The following is a 15,449-nucleotide window of genomic DNA, read 5'->3' as shown; positions in this document are numbered from 1 at the left end:
AAAATAATGTTAAAATGAAAAAACAAACCACACACACAGAACACTGCTGTTATTACTGCCATCATCATCATTTTATTACTTGGCAGTGTGTACCATGTATGGTGGGTACATTGCATCTGCCTTGGTGTCTCTTACTTTCCCGGAGTCAAGTCCAGATTTCACACAATATTGACTCTGCGTTTTTCCAACCACCAAAAGTCCCTCTTTGTTTTGATCACAAGAAAAATTAAAACATGGAAACCAACTTGTAGGGCCAAATTTTACCTTTAACATTCTCTACTTACTTTTAAAAAATATCCCTGGGAAAATTGCTTTTCTTTAAAAGTGATTATGTTTATAAATTTTGTGGTGTTTGTGGAGGGCTTTTTGTTTGCTCTTTTCACAAAGCCTCCTAAGTGTTAGGCTCTTGATCTGGTTCTTGCCTGGTAGCCCAATCTATAAGCACATGGAAATTACTATTTGCTGCATCCAGAGCTCCAAAGCAAAGCTGGTGTGTTTCCTGGAAGATTCATTTATCCCACAAACCCTTATTGAGTGCCTACTCATTTTGGGCAAGGCACTGGCATGGAGCTGGTTTACAGCATTGTCCTCACACAGACTTGCCTATGGAACCCTTCTCTGAGCAGTTTGTCTCCACAAAGACAACATAGGTTTTCATGGGTCTCACCTGGCTTAGTGGAGCATTCATCAGGAGGCAAGGGAAGCAGGGAAAGGAAAGAACTCGTGTTGTGGAAGGCAGGGAAGAGCAGTGGTCAAGGCAAGGATTCAGAAAACAGACAGATTCACTTTCACCTGGATTCAGATTTCACTTTCACTGCTTGTTACTTGTCCTCCCGCCGTTTGTTTGCATAAGTTTTGTAATCTGAAAAATAGGGTGGGTATGGTTTCTGTGAGTATTAAATGATAACCTAACTAGAATAGTTAGCACAATACCTCTATGGTAAACACTTTATGGATGTTAACTAATTTTTATGTAGCCATGCAAGGCATGAATGATTTTTCTTCCTAATTTTATCTAAAACTCACAATAAATATGTGAAGTAAGTGTTAATGCTGCACCTTTCAGATAACTGTGCAGCTCAAACAAATTTAAATAATTTGTTCAGGAACACAAGCTAGTAAGCAGCAGAGTGGAGCTTCTAACCAAGGCGTGTGTTCCAGAGTGCCACCTCCCTAATACAGCAATAGACCAGAAGATAGCATAAAAGGCATTTCCATTCTTGGGATTAGTCCATCTTGGAAGGATTTTTCCAGATAAGAGTCTAGAATCAGAAAGTCTCAAATTAAGGAGGGTCTCATATATGGACTCTTACCTGGACACAGGGAGAAGGAGATTGAAAATATAAACCTAAAAGAAATGCAGAAATGAGTAATAAAATTCCCTTGCGTTCCACACCAAAAGTCACAAATTCCACATTTTTCTTATATTCCTAAGTGGATTTGACATCCTGTAGGAGGACTCACTCACTATTCCCTAGTTCCTCAAACAAATAATTTAAATTACAGAGGAGACATGAGCTCTGTACAGTACAGGAGCAATAACTGTTTCTATTTCTTAAACTTACCATACATTTTCAGAAATACGAAACTAACGTTGGGTCCCAGGGGTCTCAACTCTCCAGAGGGGAGAAACAGCGCATTGCTATTGCTCGGGCCATTGTACGAGATCCTAAAATCTTGCTACTAGATGAAGCCACTTCTGCCTTAGACACAGAAAGTGAAAAGGTAAGTATTGACTTTCTAAAGTCTTAGATCATTACAAAGAGTCTTTTGCTGTAAAATCTGTGCTTATAAAATGGTACCATTTTCAATTTTCTGATTCATTTACAGTAAAAATTGGCAATACTTTGTGGAACCAAAAGACAATTATCTAGAGCAAATGATTTAATATAAGATCGTGTCAAATAAAATATTTTACCTTTAAAATAAGAATTGTTTTTAAGATTCTTTAGGCTAAGTGACTTTTTTTCAAAGGCAAATAATCACCTTTCTTGAATAAAGTAACAATCTAGGTTATCTGTTATAAATATTTTATAGTTCTAAATCTATGTGACAGAGAAGGTAGGCCACGTACAAAACAAAATAAGAGGTGATATCTGATGTGTGGTTTGGATGAAAGAAGATACAATTGAGCAAAACACAATTATGAAATTTGAAATGTGTAATTAACGCCTTGAAAATCAGGATTCCATTTTGGAAAGAGCTAAAATGTCCTCAATGAAGAGCAGTCATCAGGAACGGCCACTTAACTGCTAGCCTCCATTGTTTTCTTGGTTTCATTTCAGTAAACTAGACCATCAAATATTGTAAAATTACATAAGGAATTCCTAGTTTGCTTTCTTCTTGCGTCACTGAAATTTCTCGGCCTGTCCACCGCCATCGAGATCTCTGATGCATTGCATTTACTGAGTACTTGCTTAACCCTCTCTTATGTCCGAGCCTTTGGGTTTGCCCTCAAGTATAGGATTGTTATTCAGGTCGTGTTAACTGAACTCTCGTGATGGAGGGCTGGGGAGCAATCATGCATCTCTGCATCAACTCTCCATCTTCTCTTTGCAGACGGTGCAGGTTGCTCTAGACAAAGCCAGAGAGGGTCGGACCTGCATTGTCATTGCCCATCGCTTGTCCACCATCCAGAACGCGGATATCATTGCTGTCATGGCACAGGGGGTGGTGATTGAAAAAGGGACCCACGAAGAACTGATGGCCCGAAAAGGAGCCTACTACAAACTAGTCACCACAGGATCCCCCATCAGTTGACCCAGTGCAAGAACTTCAGACACACATGATGCCACAGTTACAGGGGCTGTTTTTAAAGGAAAAACAATCTCAGCAGGAGGGACTGCTGGGATTGTTTTTTCTTTAAAGAAGAATGTTAATATTTTACTTTTACAGCCATTGTCATATATCAGAATCCAAGCTAATTTCTAATGACCTTCAATAATAATTCTGCTTTAGATGTGTATAAAGAAAATGAAAGAAACTAGGGTCCATGTGAGGGAAAACCCAATATCAAGTGATGGCTCAGTCACCACTCATTGCTTCTCTGTGCAGAAGCCATTCCTGCACAGAGAATTATTAATGAGACATCGGGCGTAAATGAGACTTTGAACTCCTCAAGAGCAGAGAACTGTCTTGCATTTTTGAACCGTTGGTGTACACAGAGGCTGGTCTATAACAGGAACTCAACAAACATTTGTTGAGCTAGACTAAGGTCAAATTTGAAAAGAACAAAAGGACTGAAGACCAGCTGTGTTTCTTAACTAAAGTTGTCTTGCACGTGAAAGCAGCTTCCTTCATCTCTAAGGCTGAGAATAGGGAAAGGGTGGATACTGTCAGGCTGAGGGAGGCAGAAGGGGAAAGTATTCGCACAGGCTTTCTAGTTAGGGCCGTTGATTTATGCTGTAGCTTCAGAGTGAGTGTGGGGATGGCGAAGCTACCATTACTGTGAGAACCTGCCAGTGTGGCCGGAGCAGGGGACTCTCTCCCACGCCTTGTACTCCTCAGCACCTCCCTCCATGCAAAATTCTATTCATGAAACGAAAATCGTGCATTTTACTTTGCTATACTTTCATAAGGTTTAATACCAAAAAAAAAAAAAAAAGAGACAACAAGTAAATATGGCAGAAAAGCACTCATTTGCCCCTGCTCCCTCAAAACACCACAGAACTACCTCGAAAGAACTAAAGACAGCAGGAATCTGCAAGAATGAAAAAAACACAGTGATTCCACCTGCAAAATCTTGGGAGCCAAAAAGCAAATGGACAACTGATAATAGAGTTACAAGATGAGAGAAAACAAAAATGTAACCGGTTAGTGGGGGAAGCCTAGGAACGTCCTGTTTTGTACCACAGACCCCTAGAAAGGCTCAAGATGTAAAAACACTGGGTCCTTCTGGAAGGAGGAGGCAAGGGGACAAGAGGGAGTGAAGACAGAAGAATGGGCCGAGAGCCTGTATGGAAACAGAATTGCAGAGCCCCGCCTGCAGCAGGATGGCTGCCCTCCCCAGGTCCAGCGGGGACTGGATACTCCCTCTCTGGGGAGGCTCACAGGGAGGTTTGCAGTTAGAGACACAAGGTGCAGTTGAAGGGACAGCTAATATACAAGAGAGGGGGGATTAAGTGTAAAGCTGTCTATGAACAGAAGAACTCCCAGCCCCTCTCCTCTGGCAGGAGATCAAAGAATTATTTGCTGGGGAAACGGGCCAATCTAAGAAAAGAGGTCAAAGACCCCATCCTTGGAATCCTAAGAAAATTTTCCAGCCATGTTACCCTCCTATGAAGCCCACCTGCCAATCAACAAGCACCCACTCGATCAGAGCTCCCCAGGTTTTTTGGTATCTCCTTATTGCATGGGAATTGACTTCCCAGGACAACCAGACACTGAGGAAGTATTTTAACACATAAAGCAAAAGCACCAATAGGACAGCTAGAAAAGGGAAATGAGAACTAACAGAGCCAAGGCAGTGATTAGAAAAGCACTCAAAAAGTGGTAATAAATATATTCAATGAGTTAAGAGAAAATATTTCCGTCTATTGAAATAAAGACAAGAAGCAATAAAAATGAAATAAATATAAAAAAGAGCTCTTGCCACAGAAATGCATAACTTGGTAGCAGGACTGCACAGTTCCCACCGCCGTATCCTGCCATCATGTTTTCTCCCTAGCTCACTCTATGTAGATGGTTTTTCTTCCCTTAGCCAACAAATGAAATCCTGCCTATAAATTAAGCTAGGACTGTAGGATATGGAGGTATATTATTTATGTTTCTTTTCCAGTGTTTCCTGGTAAATAATGGCAAAGCTGGTTTAGCAAGTTAACTGCTCAGGCCAGAATTCTTGATGGTTGCCAAGTCAGGAGGCAGACGATGAAGGAATGCATTCTGGTTATGAAAAATGGCAATGACGAGTTAGTTGCAGACTAAAGATGCCTTTTAGAAGAAATTAGGGTTTGCAGAAAATACATGGTAATCCTCTAATTTTGATGCAAGAAGACTAAAGCCATTGTTTTGGTTTGCATTTCAAAGAACAAGAGCAGGGGCTCTTGTGCTGGGAGGTGGCCAATGTCCTGGAAAGGATTTGTGAGGAATGAATACAAATTATATTTTCTTTTTCCTTTCCTTTTTTTTTTTTCTTTTGAGACAGTCTCACACTGTCACTCAGGCTGGAGTGCAGTGGCTCGATCTTGGCTCACTGCAAAATCCGCCTCCCAGGGTCAAGCAATTCTCCTGCCTCAGCCTCTAGTAGCTGGGATTACAGGTGCGCACCACAACGCCCGGCTAATTTTTTGTATTTTTAGTAGAGATGGGGTTTCACCGTGTTAGCCAGGGTGGTCTCGATCCTCTGATCTTGTGATCCACCCACCTCGACCTCCCAAAGTGTTGGGATTACAGGCGTGAGCCACCATACCCAGCATACAAATTATATTTTTAAAGAAGATACTTGAAAGTTATTGATGAGAGGGAAAAGATTGACTAAAGAAGGCTTGAAATTGGGGAAACAATTGAGGCTCAGTGACAGGAGAGAAGATTGTAACTTCAAAAATGAGTAAATAACAGTGCATGTTTATTTTACAACACCAGGGGGCGATAATGTCTATGTTTTTATTATGCATCCTCTATCAGTGACAAAGATTTGGTCTCTGCAATTTTACGTTATTGTTTCTCAGATGACCAAAGGTTTGACTTAATTTGTTCTGTTTGAACTTATTGCAAGTCCGTCTGTAATTTCCTAATGTTTTCATAATGTGTTTGTGTTGTGATCAAACTCTCCTCATAATGCCAGTTAATAAAAGTTAACAGGAAAAAAAATTGAAGCATTGGAAGATAAAGTTGGGGAAATTTCTCTGAAAGTAAAACAAAAAGAGAAGAAAATTAGGGAAAAAAGAGAAAAGAAAAAATTGAGGGTAACAATTCAGGTGGTGCAATAATTAGTCAATAGTCTAGTTCCAGAGGGTTCGGAGAAAACTCAGGGGCAGAAATTGTGTTTAAAAATAGTCTAAGAGCATTTCCTGTAATTCAAGAATATGAATTTCCAAGCTTAAAGAGTTCACCCAACACTGAATATAATAAATAAAAATCCTATTTGGGCACATTATGAAGTTTTAGAAAACTAGGGAAAAGCAGAATATTTTCCAGGAGAGAAGAGGGAATGTGTTACATATAATCAATGAAGAATTATAATGATGTGACCACACATGGTGGCTCATACCTGTAATTCCAGCACTTTAAGGGGCCGAGGTGAGAGGATTGCTTGAGCCCAGGAGTTTCAGATCAGCCTGGGCAACCTGGCAAAGCCCCATTTCTAAAGAAAGAAAAGAAAAACAAAAATTAGCCAGGCATTGTGGCATGCCCCTGGAGTCCCAGCCACTTGGGAGGCTGAAGTAGGGTGATTGCTTGAGTCCAGGTAGTTGAGGTTGCAGTGACCCAACATTGCTCCACTGCCCTCCAGCCTGGGCAACAGAGCAAGACCTTGTCTCAAAAAAAACAAAGCATAATGACATATGACCTTTTGACAATAAAACTAAAATTCATAGATGTTTGCCTTCAAAATTCTAAAGAGAAATTATAAGCTATTCTCAAGAATGAGAGAAGTCTAGAGACATTCTCAGTCACGCAGGTTTCAACGCTTCTACTGCCATGTGTCTTTTCTCAGGAAGCCACAAAAGGGGGCTTTTTCTAAAATAAGAGCACAGACAAAGAAATAAGAAGATATGAGATGTAAGAACAGATGATCTAACTCAAGAATGAGATGCTGGCAATCTCCAGGATGACTGGGAAGGATATCCCAGGATTACAGGTGTGCTATAGCCATAGCAAATAGCAAGACTGAAGCAGGGAAATGGGCTCTGAGAGGAATATCCCCCAGAAATGTCCCCCAGAATGCCCCCTGGCAGAGGAATGTCCCACCAGTGCTCTTAGACTGCCTGATGGGTTTGAATGCTGAGAGAAGACACAACTCCCTGCTAGAGTTTGAGGGTAAATTAGCAATAGAAAACAGAGAGAGAGTGAGAGTGGAGATTTTGAGCTATTAGCTCTGGGGGGAAAGAAAAATTACACAAAAAGGAAATATATTACACTGTATGAGTCATCTGAAAATGTTATTCACAAAGTCACATCAATGTAAAAGCTTAATACTTATCTAAACCAGAATTATAGACAGATTATGAAAGGAACAAGAAAATATGTGGGGTAGGTTGGGGATGGAATAGGACATGGATAAAAAGGAACTGGATCCTCATGGTCCTCATATTTCATAATGGAAACTAAACAGTTAAACATTTAAACAAACAGCAATAAAAACATCTTATTGTAAAAGATGAAGGTGAATACTGAAAGAAACTGCTAAAAGATTTATGTACATGTGTATCTTTCATTGAAAAAAAAAGTTTAAAATTAGAAAAGGGGGAAGAAATGCAGTACAGAGTTTCAAAAATTAAAACAATAGATACTGAAACTATTATAGATTTGAAAGCTACATGACCAGAACAGAAGGGAGTCCAGAAATAGATTCACCAGAGATCCTATTTCTCAGAATTTATTTTAAACTTCTAATCACAAAAAGTGAGCACAGTTTTCTCTTCCTGCATGGTTCACAATCATTTGGAAAAAATCTCAAATCTATAAATAAGAGGATGAGGTAAAGGTCAAATGAGTTTTGGTACATACACACAATGACATTTATCATGAAGCCAAAATAACGATGCTGACTTACGTTTATTGCTTTCTTGTGGAACAATGCCCATGATATGTTGTGCAGAAAAAGTGAGTTTCTGATCATCAAAGATGGTATGATGCTATCTGTCTATCTATCTATCATCTAATCATCTATGCACACACACTCATACATACAAAAATCTGTTATGTGTGTATCTATGTTTGGCATGTGCTTGTACATACTTGTATGCATAAAGAGATGTCTGGAAGAATTTCCGCCAAAATTTTGGTAGAAATTTTTTTTCTGGTTCCAGCCATTTGTCCTCTGTGTGACCAGAGCTCCCTGCATATACTAAAATGTCTATCAATTGTCTCGGGGGGCAGAGACTTCCTAGTTCATCTTAATGTCCCCAGTGCTTTACTCAGTACTTGGCATAAGTCAATACCTCAATATATCTTGTTCAGTAGTCTTTTCAAATTCACACAGGTGGTTCATAACTTAACTACCACATGCATAAGTAATAAAAGTGGAAAACACCCATTCTTTTCATAGGTCAGAGCAGTGCCTTTCAACAGAAATATAATGTGGGCCACTAATGTGAGCCACGTAGGTAATTTTAAGTTTTCTAGTCACACAAAAAAGGAAAAAAGAAATTTGTGCTAACAGTATATTTTATTCAACCCAACATATCCAAAATATTGCCATCACAACATGTGATCAATTAAAAAATTCTGAGATTTTTACATTATCATAATATTCAGAATCTGAGGTGCCTTTATACTTACAGCACATCTTAGCTCAAATCAGCCTTATGCCAAATTCTGTTCTCAAGAGCTACTAGTGGCTACTAGATTGGGCCACACAGGATTAGAACATCAGGTGCATGGATATTCTAATCTGAATCTCAGTTGTCTCTATAATTCTAGTCTTATAAAAACATGAGTGTAGCCTCTCCCTTGGAATGTGTCCTTACACTGTACTCAGAAACTTTGCAAAACTTCAGTTTGTCAGTTTGGATGAGAAAAAGACTTGGCAATCAAGCCATTTTGATGTTGGAAGCCATAGAGCTACACTGGTCTGTATCAGAAGTGGTTAAAATTCTATACATCATTCATTTTATTTGATTCACCAGTGTGAGTTGACCAAAGTGAAATAACTAAAATTGTTTAGTGTAACAAAATACAGTATGACATTAAAAACTGTCATATTAGCTAAGCTTCCTGAGGACCTTGTCCCAAAACAAGTTTTCTTCCAACTGATCTATAAAGGCCATTTATAATTTTTTTTGTGAACAATTCTTAGGAAAAATTGAAGGAACGCATTTTCCAACTTATTTTGAAAAGAGACCCTCAGTTAATTTTGGTCCATTTCAAAATCGCATGAAAGATATGCACATATATTAGAAATCCTACTGTTTGAGAAAGAAAAAAGTGGAAAAATTGACCTCTAGGTTTTTTGTACAAAAACTTTTTTTTTTCTTTTTTTTGAGGTGGAGTCTCTCTCTGTCGCCTAGGCTGGAGTGCAGTGGCACGATCTCAGCTCACTGCAACCTCCACCTCCTAGGTTCAAGCAATTCTCCTGGCTTAGGCTCACAAGTAGTTGGGATTATAGGTGTGCACCACCAAGCCTGGCTAATTTTTTGTATTTTTATTAGAGATGGGGTTTCACCACGTTGGCCAGGCTGGTCTCAAACTCCTGACCTCAGACAATCCACCTGCCTCAACCTCCCGAAGTGCTGAGATACCGGGGTGAGCCACCACACCCGGCCCAAAAACTTTTTTATTTAGTTACTCTAGAGCTACTCTACATGTGCCCTTAGGAAATTATTTCAATGAAAAGATACTTTGAATTTAGTGCTGTACTCACGCCTATAATTTTTGGCAATTATACCCTCATTTTAAAATGTACATCCTGGAATATTTTGATACTATGTCCTGAAAGTGGAAAATACATAGAATCATAATTAGGTGTAGTTTGCCATATATTTACTCAATAATTAAATATAAGTTTCCTATCCTAAGAAAATATCAGAAAATTTTTGTCAAGTTGGTTTAAGATCCCACCTTATATTTCCAACTAAGGGTTTGATTTATTAAATATTCCTTATGCATGCAAAATCTGTCTGTAATCAAGGCACAAAAGGATGTTAGAGGAAATACAAAATTAAGAATTTAGTTGTTTTCAAACACAGTTTGAGATAAATTTACATATGCATGTGTACCATCATAAAATGAGCACTATATCTGCTTGGATTTTCTCTAAATTTTCAGATCAAGTAAATAATCTCACCTACATGTGAGATGGCAGGTGAAAGTAACTTCAGTGAACCTCTAAACCCAATTCCAATTTCTTTCACACTGCGTTCAATTAAATGCCCAATTAATTTAAACAGCAGACTGTAAATAAAGCAATGTACATGATTATCATTTAATTAGCACTGGCCAGCATTATAATGTGCTCATTAGTGAATTGTGTCGTATCCTAAGGCTCATAATGAGTAATCAGGGTACACATGATTGGCATGTAGCTATCCGAATGCGACTACTCAACCCAATGAATCTGAGTTAGGACAAAATCTGCTGTATAAAAAGAAACAGTACATAGCCAGCTGGTGAATTGGCAATCTCCTCCTTCCTATAATTCAGGTACAGCTCCTGCTCTCAAATACAAAATAAATGTGAGAACAGAAGAGCTAGAGGTAACGGAAGAGCTGGAGACAGAAATGGAAATGTTTGCTGAGAGTGACAGAGAACAAGTGCCTATGATTATTGTAAAAGATTACTGAAAAAGATAAAACCTTTGTGGTTTTTGACTGGTTTCTTTCTAATGTCTCAAGTATAAAATCAAAGTAAGAAATGAGCAGTGTTTCTATAACATTTCTTGGAAGGTGAAAATTTAATCGTTGAAATATACCTCATGATAATGTTCAGAAAGCATTTAGTCTTCATGGTTTTAGGATGTTACTGCAAAATAATTTGGCAGGCTGCAGGGAGGGATGCAGCTCTGTGCATTCATTGTTATGCATGTGATAAGTCACTGTGGCAGGTGTTGTCTCTCTTGACACTCAATCCCACACCTTTTCCCTTTGCTTTTCTCTATTACAGAGGCTGGAAAGCAAAATATTTACCTTCCTAGACTCCCTTGCAGCTAGATGAAGGCCAGGTGACAGTCTTGTCAATGAAATATAGGCACAAGGCCCTGTGTAGGCTGTCCCTTTCTAAATAAAGTCTGGGTAAAGGCAAACCTGAGTCTCTTCCCCCTTTCTTCTTTCCTGAATGCACAGCAGCCATTCTGTGATCACTTGGACGAAAGCCACACACCACAGATGGCAGAGCAGGAAGATAGACTCAGTCTGATTCCTGAACATCCTTTGTGCAGGTACTCTAGCCTGCATTGCCTTCCTTTATCCACTTTGTTACAGGAGGAAAAAAAACACCTCTCACTTGTTTAAGCCACTGAGGTAGTTTTTTGTAATTATGTTTGTTGTTGTTGTTGTTAATTAAAAATTGACACAATCTTACTTGATAGATCTTTATTAATAAAAATCCTGAAACATAAGTATAAAGGAAATAATGCAATATTGAAGTACTAACACATGCTTAAATGACCTTCACGTATGATCATTATATCTAGAGATATTCCAAAAATATTCAGTGAAAGAAGGAATTAGTCTTTCTTACCTAATATCACTGCCATGGAAAGATGATATCACTGGATGGGTGTCCTGGCAACTCATTCTAGTGGCTTTCCTGGAACATTGCACATGTCTGCTTTCAATGAAGGAAGCTTTTACTTCAACACTTGGTGTTTTATGAATATGCTTTCTTATCCTCTCACATGTTAAAATGGATATTAAACTGGGAACAATCTAGATCTCATTGACAGGATATGCCAGAGATGGGGGAAAAAATGTGGTTCAAGAAGAGGATGAATTTGAAAAAGGATGGGTTAGAAGAAATGGGGAGTAAAGTTACCAGTTAATTTATCGCTGGAAATAGTCACAGACAAATTCTTCAAGCCCGCAGGCCAGTGGTATCCCTGGAGTCCACACAGAGCTGTTGCAAGCGAGCCCAGAATCAATGGGGACCTCCTCACCCTTGCATCCCCGGCTGCTAACGGCATTTAATATGTTCTAGTCTGGTGGGTGGGTTAAAGAGAAAAGACAAGCATGGAAAGAAAGGGCCCTAGTTCAGCCCGAGAAGATTTTAGAAGCGTTTTGGAACTGGATCTCTAATTTTGTTCATCCTCAAAAAGCTTGGCATCACATAACTTGGTGTCAGAGTTGCATTGCACTCAGGAAGCATATTTTAGCAGCCATAAAAAATTAAAAAGTAAAGTTTATGTCTTTGAGAGATCTGTAATTACGCCACAACAAACTTACTAAAATGCTATTTCAAAACTATAATCATTTTCCTCACTCAGCTCAGTCGCGTAAGCTCTCCAGCCCTACCTCCCACAAAGCCAAGTTTCCCTCTCCTTCCTTTTCTTCTCACTCAGGCTGTTATTACGTGATCTGCTTAGTATCTCTTCCAGCAAGAATTTCTTCTTTAGGATGTTGAGAAAGGGGAACTGGAGTTGGTAATTTAATTATAGGATGCCTGTTGCAAGATAGGGTAGCAGGAAGTCTATGACTATTCTCATGTTAATAATTTTGCCCCATAACATCATTTAAATTATTTTATATCTCCATGTTCTTTTTTATTGCTATAAGATTCAGATTCTAATTCAAATCAAATGTTTTAAAGATTGATTGATCCAAAATTGTTTAATGAAGTAGCACATTTCAAAACAGAGTGCTTTGTAGGATTTATGGCCGTGTACATTGCATGTAACTAAAATAAAACAGTATCAAAACACATTAGCCCGGGTCTTCCTTATCACCTTCTTGTTCCACTTCACAGAAAAATTAACAATACGTCTAAAAGTCTTCCATGAAGATAGTGCTTCATAAAGAGCAAACAAAAGAGAGGAGCCAGTTGGAGAGCCAAAGCATAGTAAGTTGGACTGTATGAGACCCTCAGAGTTGCAGAATATCACAGCCTGAATGAACCTTCCATTTTAACCCCATGCTAAACTCCTCAGTTGAGAACTTGGTAAACTGAGGCCACCAACATTAAATGGACTTCTGGAGTTTTAGTGGTTAGATGCAGGGCCAGACTAGAATGTAGTTCTGATTATTCCAGTCCAGGGTATTGGTTGCTAAACTCCACGAAGGTCTTTGGACATCGATCTGCCTTTGAATTTGCTGGCATCTGCCTGCCTGCATTGTGACTTCCTCTGGGAGCCACATGTGGACCCGTGGCTCAGCCTCTCCCTTGGCCAGGATGGGCGGGGCATCAGCATTCCAAAGCTAAGAAAAAAGATAAACACACACACACACACACACCCTCCAAAACTCAGACAGGAACATTTATTTTTCCTTTGTTAAATCAGTGCAGTCTTCATCTAGAAAGATAGCAAGAGCTTTGCCATTTTTTTTTATTAGAGCAATTTTTTTTTTTTTTTTTAAAGAGGAATGATTATGTAGAAATGTTTTTCATGCAGAATTACCGAGCCTGGAGGCTAGGGGGCGTGGAAGATAATGGCCATCTTCCATTAGCTGCAGGATGTATGAGCACAGATGACAATCCGGTTCATGTTGTTCATCAGACAAAGCCTGAATCCTGCAAAAAGCCAATTCTTTAACAGGAGTTAGAGTGTGATCGGCTCAATTGATGCACAGGGGTAGGTGAGAGACAAGAGAAGAGAAGCCCTTCTTTGTCCTCGGTAGCGCTGGGTTTGTTTTCCGGGCACACATATGGCCTGCTCCCCCTGCTGCGCACCCAGATCCTCCTAGCGAAGCGGCTTCAGTTTCCACTTGGCCAGCGTCGGAAACGCGCTGCTGTGCTGCCAGCGCCGACGTTCCTCCCCGCGCTCCCCGCGTGCACCAGGAGACCCGCTCGGCGGGACCGCAGCTGCTGCCTTCACTCATCACCTGCCCCTGTCCTGGCAGCTCCTTCAGAACATATTGTTCTTTGGGGAAATATGGTTTTTGAACTGAGGACAGATTCTCTTCAGAAATCACATGGCAAAACATTAGAAAAAAAGAAAAATTCTAAGAAATTTAAAAATTCAGAACAGAAGACAATGGGTTTTATGCTAACCTTTATAACCTTAATCTTTGACGTTTTTTTCCTCCTTTAGAGCAATCACTTCTATGCTGCCAAAAGAAATGAGAAGTGATTTCATCTGAGTCATTACTGTGCTCTCTCTCTCTCAAAGGATGGCAAAGACAGTAATTAGTACTCCACACCAAACCTGACTCAAATTCGACATAAACTGCCTTTGTCCTTTACAGAGCTGAAAATGAAGCACTTCTAAGTCTTAGAAGCTTCTCATGAATTTCTGTCATTTGGCAGAAATTTCTGGAGTCCTTGCTTCTTATAGATCTTTTCTACTGTTAACTTTTAAAAAATAGACTTTTAAAAATTGACAAACGGCACCACATTACCTTCAGAGTGAAATCACCATCTGAAAGCATTAGAAGTAAGTGGGGGGAGTTAGACCCCCACTTTAGTTTCCTGGCAACATTGAGATCCCGGTATTTATCCTCGAAGCTGTTTGCCATTTCCAAAGTGGCTAGGACAGCCCATCAATGAGGGCAAAATCCTCAGGGGCAACTGGACCCAAGTGGTCCTTTTTGGAAGAGTTTCTAAATAGCCACAGAAGTACAGGTGTTGGGCCTTCATGCATGCTGGACCCAGAGAAACAGGAGGCTTTGTCAGGAAGCCATCCAGCCATCCAGAATGTGGTCATGAAGACTGGGTAAAGCTCCTCCCAGTATTGTGGACCTTAGAGGGTTTCCGGAACATGGTACAGGGCAGGCAAACCCGGTCTCTCCGACTCGAGGCAACAGAGCTGAAAGTCCAGGGACACCAAGGTGGATAGAGCTCACAGGACGGAGTGAGAGCGAAGGGAGCTGCGGAGAGATAATCCAGGTCTGCAGAGGGTCCCTTTGGAAAATACAGCAATACCTGTTAATTTCTTACAGCCGTTAAGGCTGATTCATGTTGTCTCACAGGAACATGGCACAAGTGACAATATACAAAATATTTTGGTTTTATTTTCAAGGAAAAGCACTGTGAGACTTGATTTGTGCTGTCCAATTCAGTAGCCACTAGACACACATAGCTAGTTAAATGTAAATTAATTAAAAGCTAATAAAGGTTAAAAATGCAGTCCCTGAGTTGCATCAGCTGCATTTCAAGAGCTCAAAATATACGGTTTTAAAATACTTGAGAATGAATCTCATTTTTAGAACCAAGCCTTTTGACTTTCTCTTACACCAAGATTTTTGTATATGTGTACCAATTTGATCTTGAATTAATTTACAAATTTTGAAAAAATATAAAGCATTTCAAGATATGACTTTTTGTATCAAGGATATCTTATACCATTTTTGTAAATCACCATCTGTTTTCTAATGAAATATGTCTAGAGAAGGCACCAACTTAACCTTCTTAGACAGACGTCCAATCAATAGGTTGTCAAAGGAAAGGCAATCATATTCTTCCTAATAGCTTCTTTCAGCAATAATAAATTATTTTGCATTTCTTTCCAAATGTAGGTTTGATTGGACAGTTTCTTGAGTCACTTGTCTAGATTTTCTCATCCTAAAAGCTCATGGTATTGACATTTTTCTCCTGAATATGTAGATATGTAGACATTTTGAATATACAGCTATAGTAACAGTATTTAATGAGCTCAATTCTGCTTACTTCTGACAAATAAATTGGAAACAGAAGAGTCTTTTCCA

The 15,449-nt window shown here is 39.4% G+C and overlaps 1 protein-coding gene and 1 long non-coding RNA gene across 5 annotated transcripts in view; both read left to right on the top strand.

The window, feature by feature from the left end:
- ABCB11 (ATP binding cassette subfamily B member 11) overlaps positions 1 to 3,120 on the top strand; it is a 115,026-nt gene extending 111,906 nt beyond the window's left edge. For 3 of the 4 annotated variants that reach the window (XM_032286634.1, XM_032286635.1, XM_032286636.1), the window contains 2 exons: positions 1,579 to 1,725; positions 2,560 to 3,120. In XM_032286634.1, coding sequence (XP_032142525.1) covers positions 1,579 to 1,725; positions 2,560 to 2,760 — 348 coding nt within the window. In that variant the 3' untranslated portion in view covers positions 2,761 to 3,120. The remainder of the gene's footprint in view (positions 1 to 1,578; positions 1,726 to 2,559) is intronic. The other variant, XM_032286633.1, reaches the window with a different exon arrangement.
- A 3,337-nt stretch (positions 3,121 to 6,457) lies between these two features.
- Positions 6,458 to 12,507, top strand: LOC116557129. The gene is made up of 2 exons (XR_004271375.1): positions 6,458 to 6,796; positions 10,938 to 12,507. It is a non-coding gene; the product is annotated as an uncharacterized LOC116557129 (long non-coding RNA).
- Positions 12,508 to 15,449: the final 2,942 nt, after the last annotated feature.

Source organism: Sapajus apella, unplaced genomic scaffold (assembly GCF_009761245.1).
Source record: "Sapajus apella isolate SASKATOON/1434 unplaced genomic scaffold, GSC_monkey_1.0 scaffold18, whole genome shotgun sequence".
NCBI classification, from domain to species: Eukaryota; Metazoa; Chordata; class Mammalia; order Primates; family Cebidae; genus Sapajus; species Sapajus apella.
The sequence above is the reverse complement of the archived record's forward strand: the minus strand, read 5'-3'. Positions and strand labels throughout refer to the sequence as shown.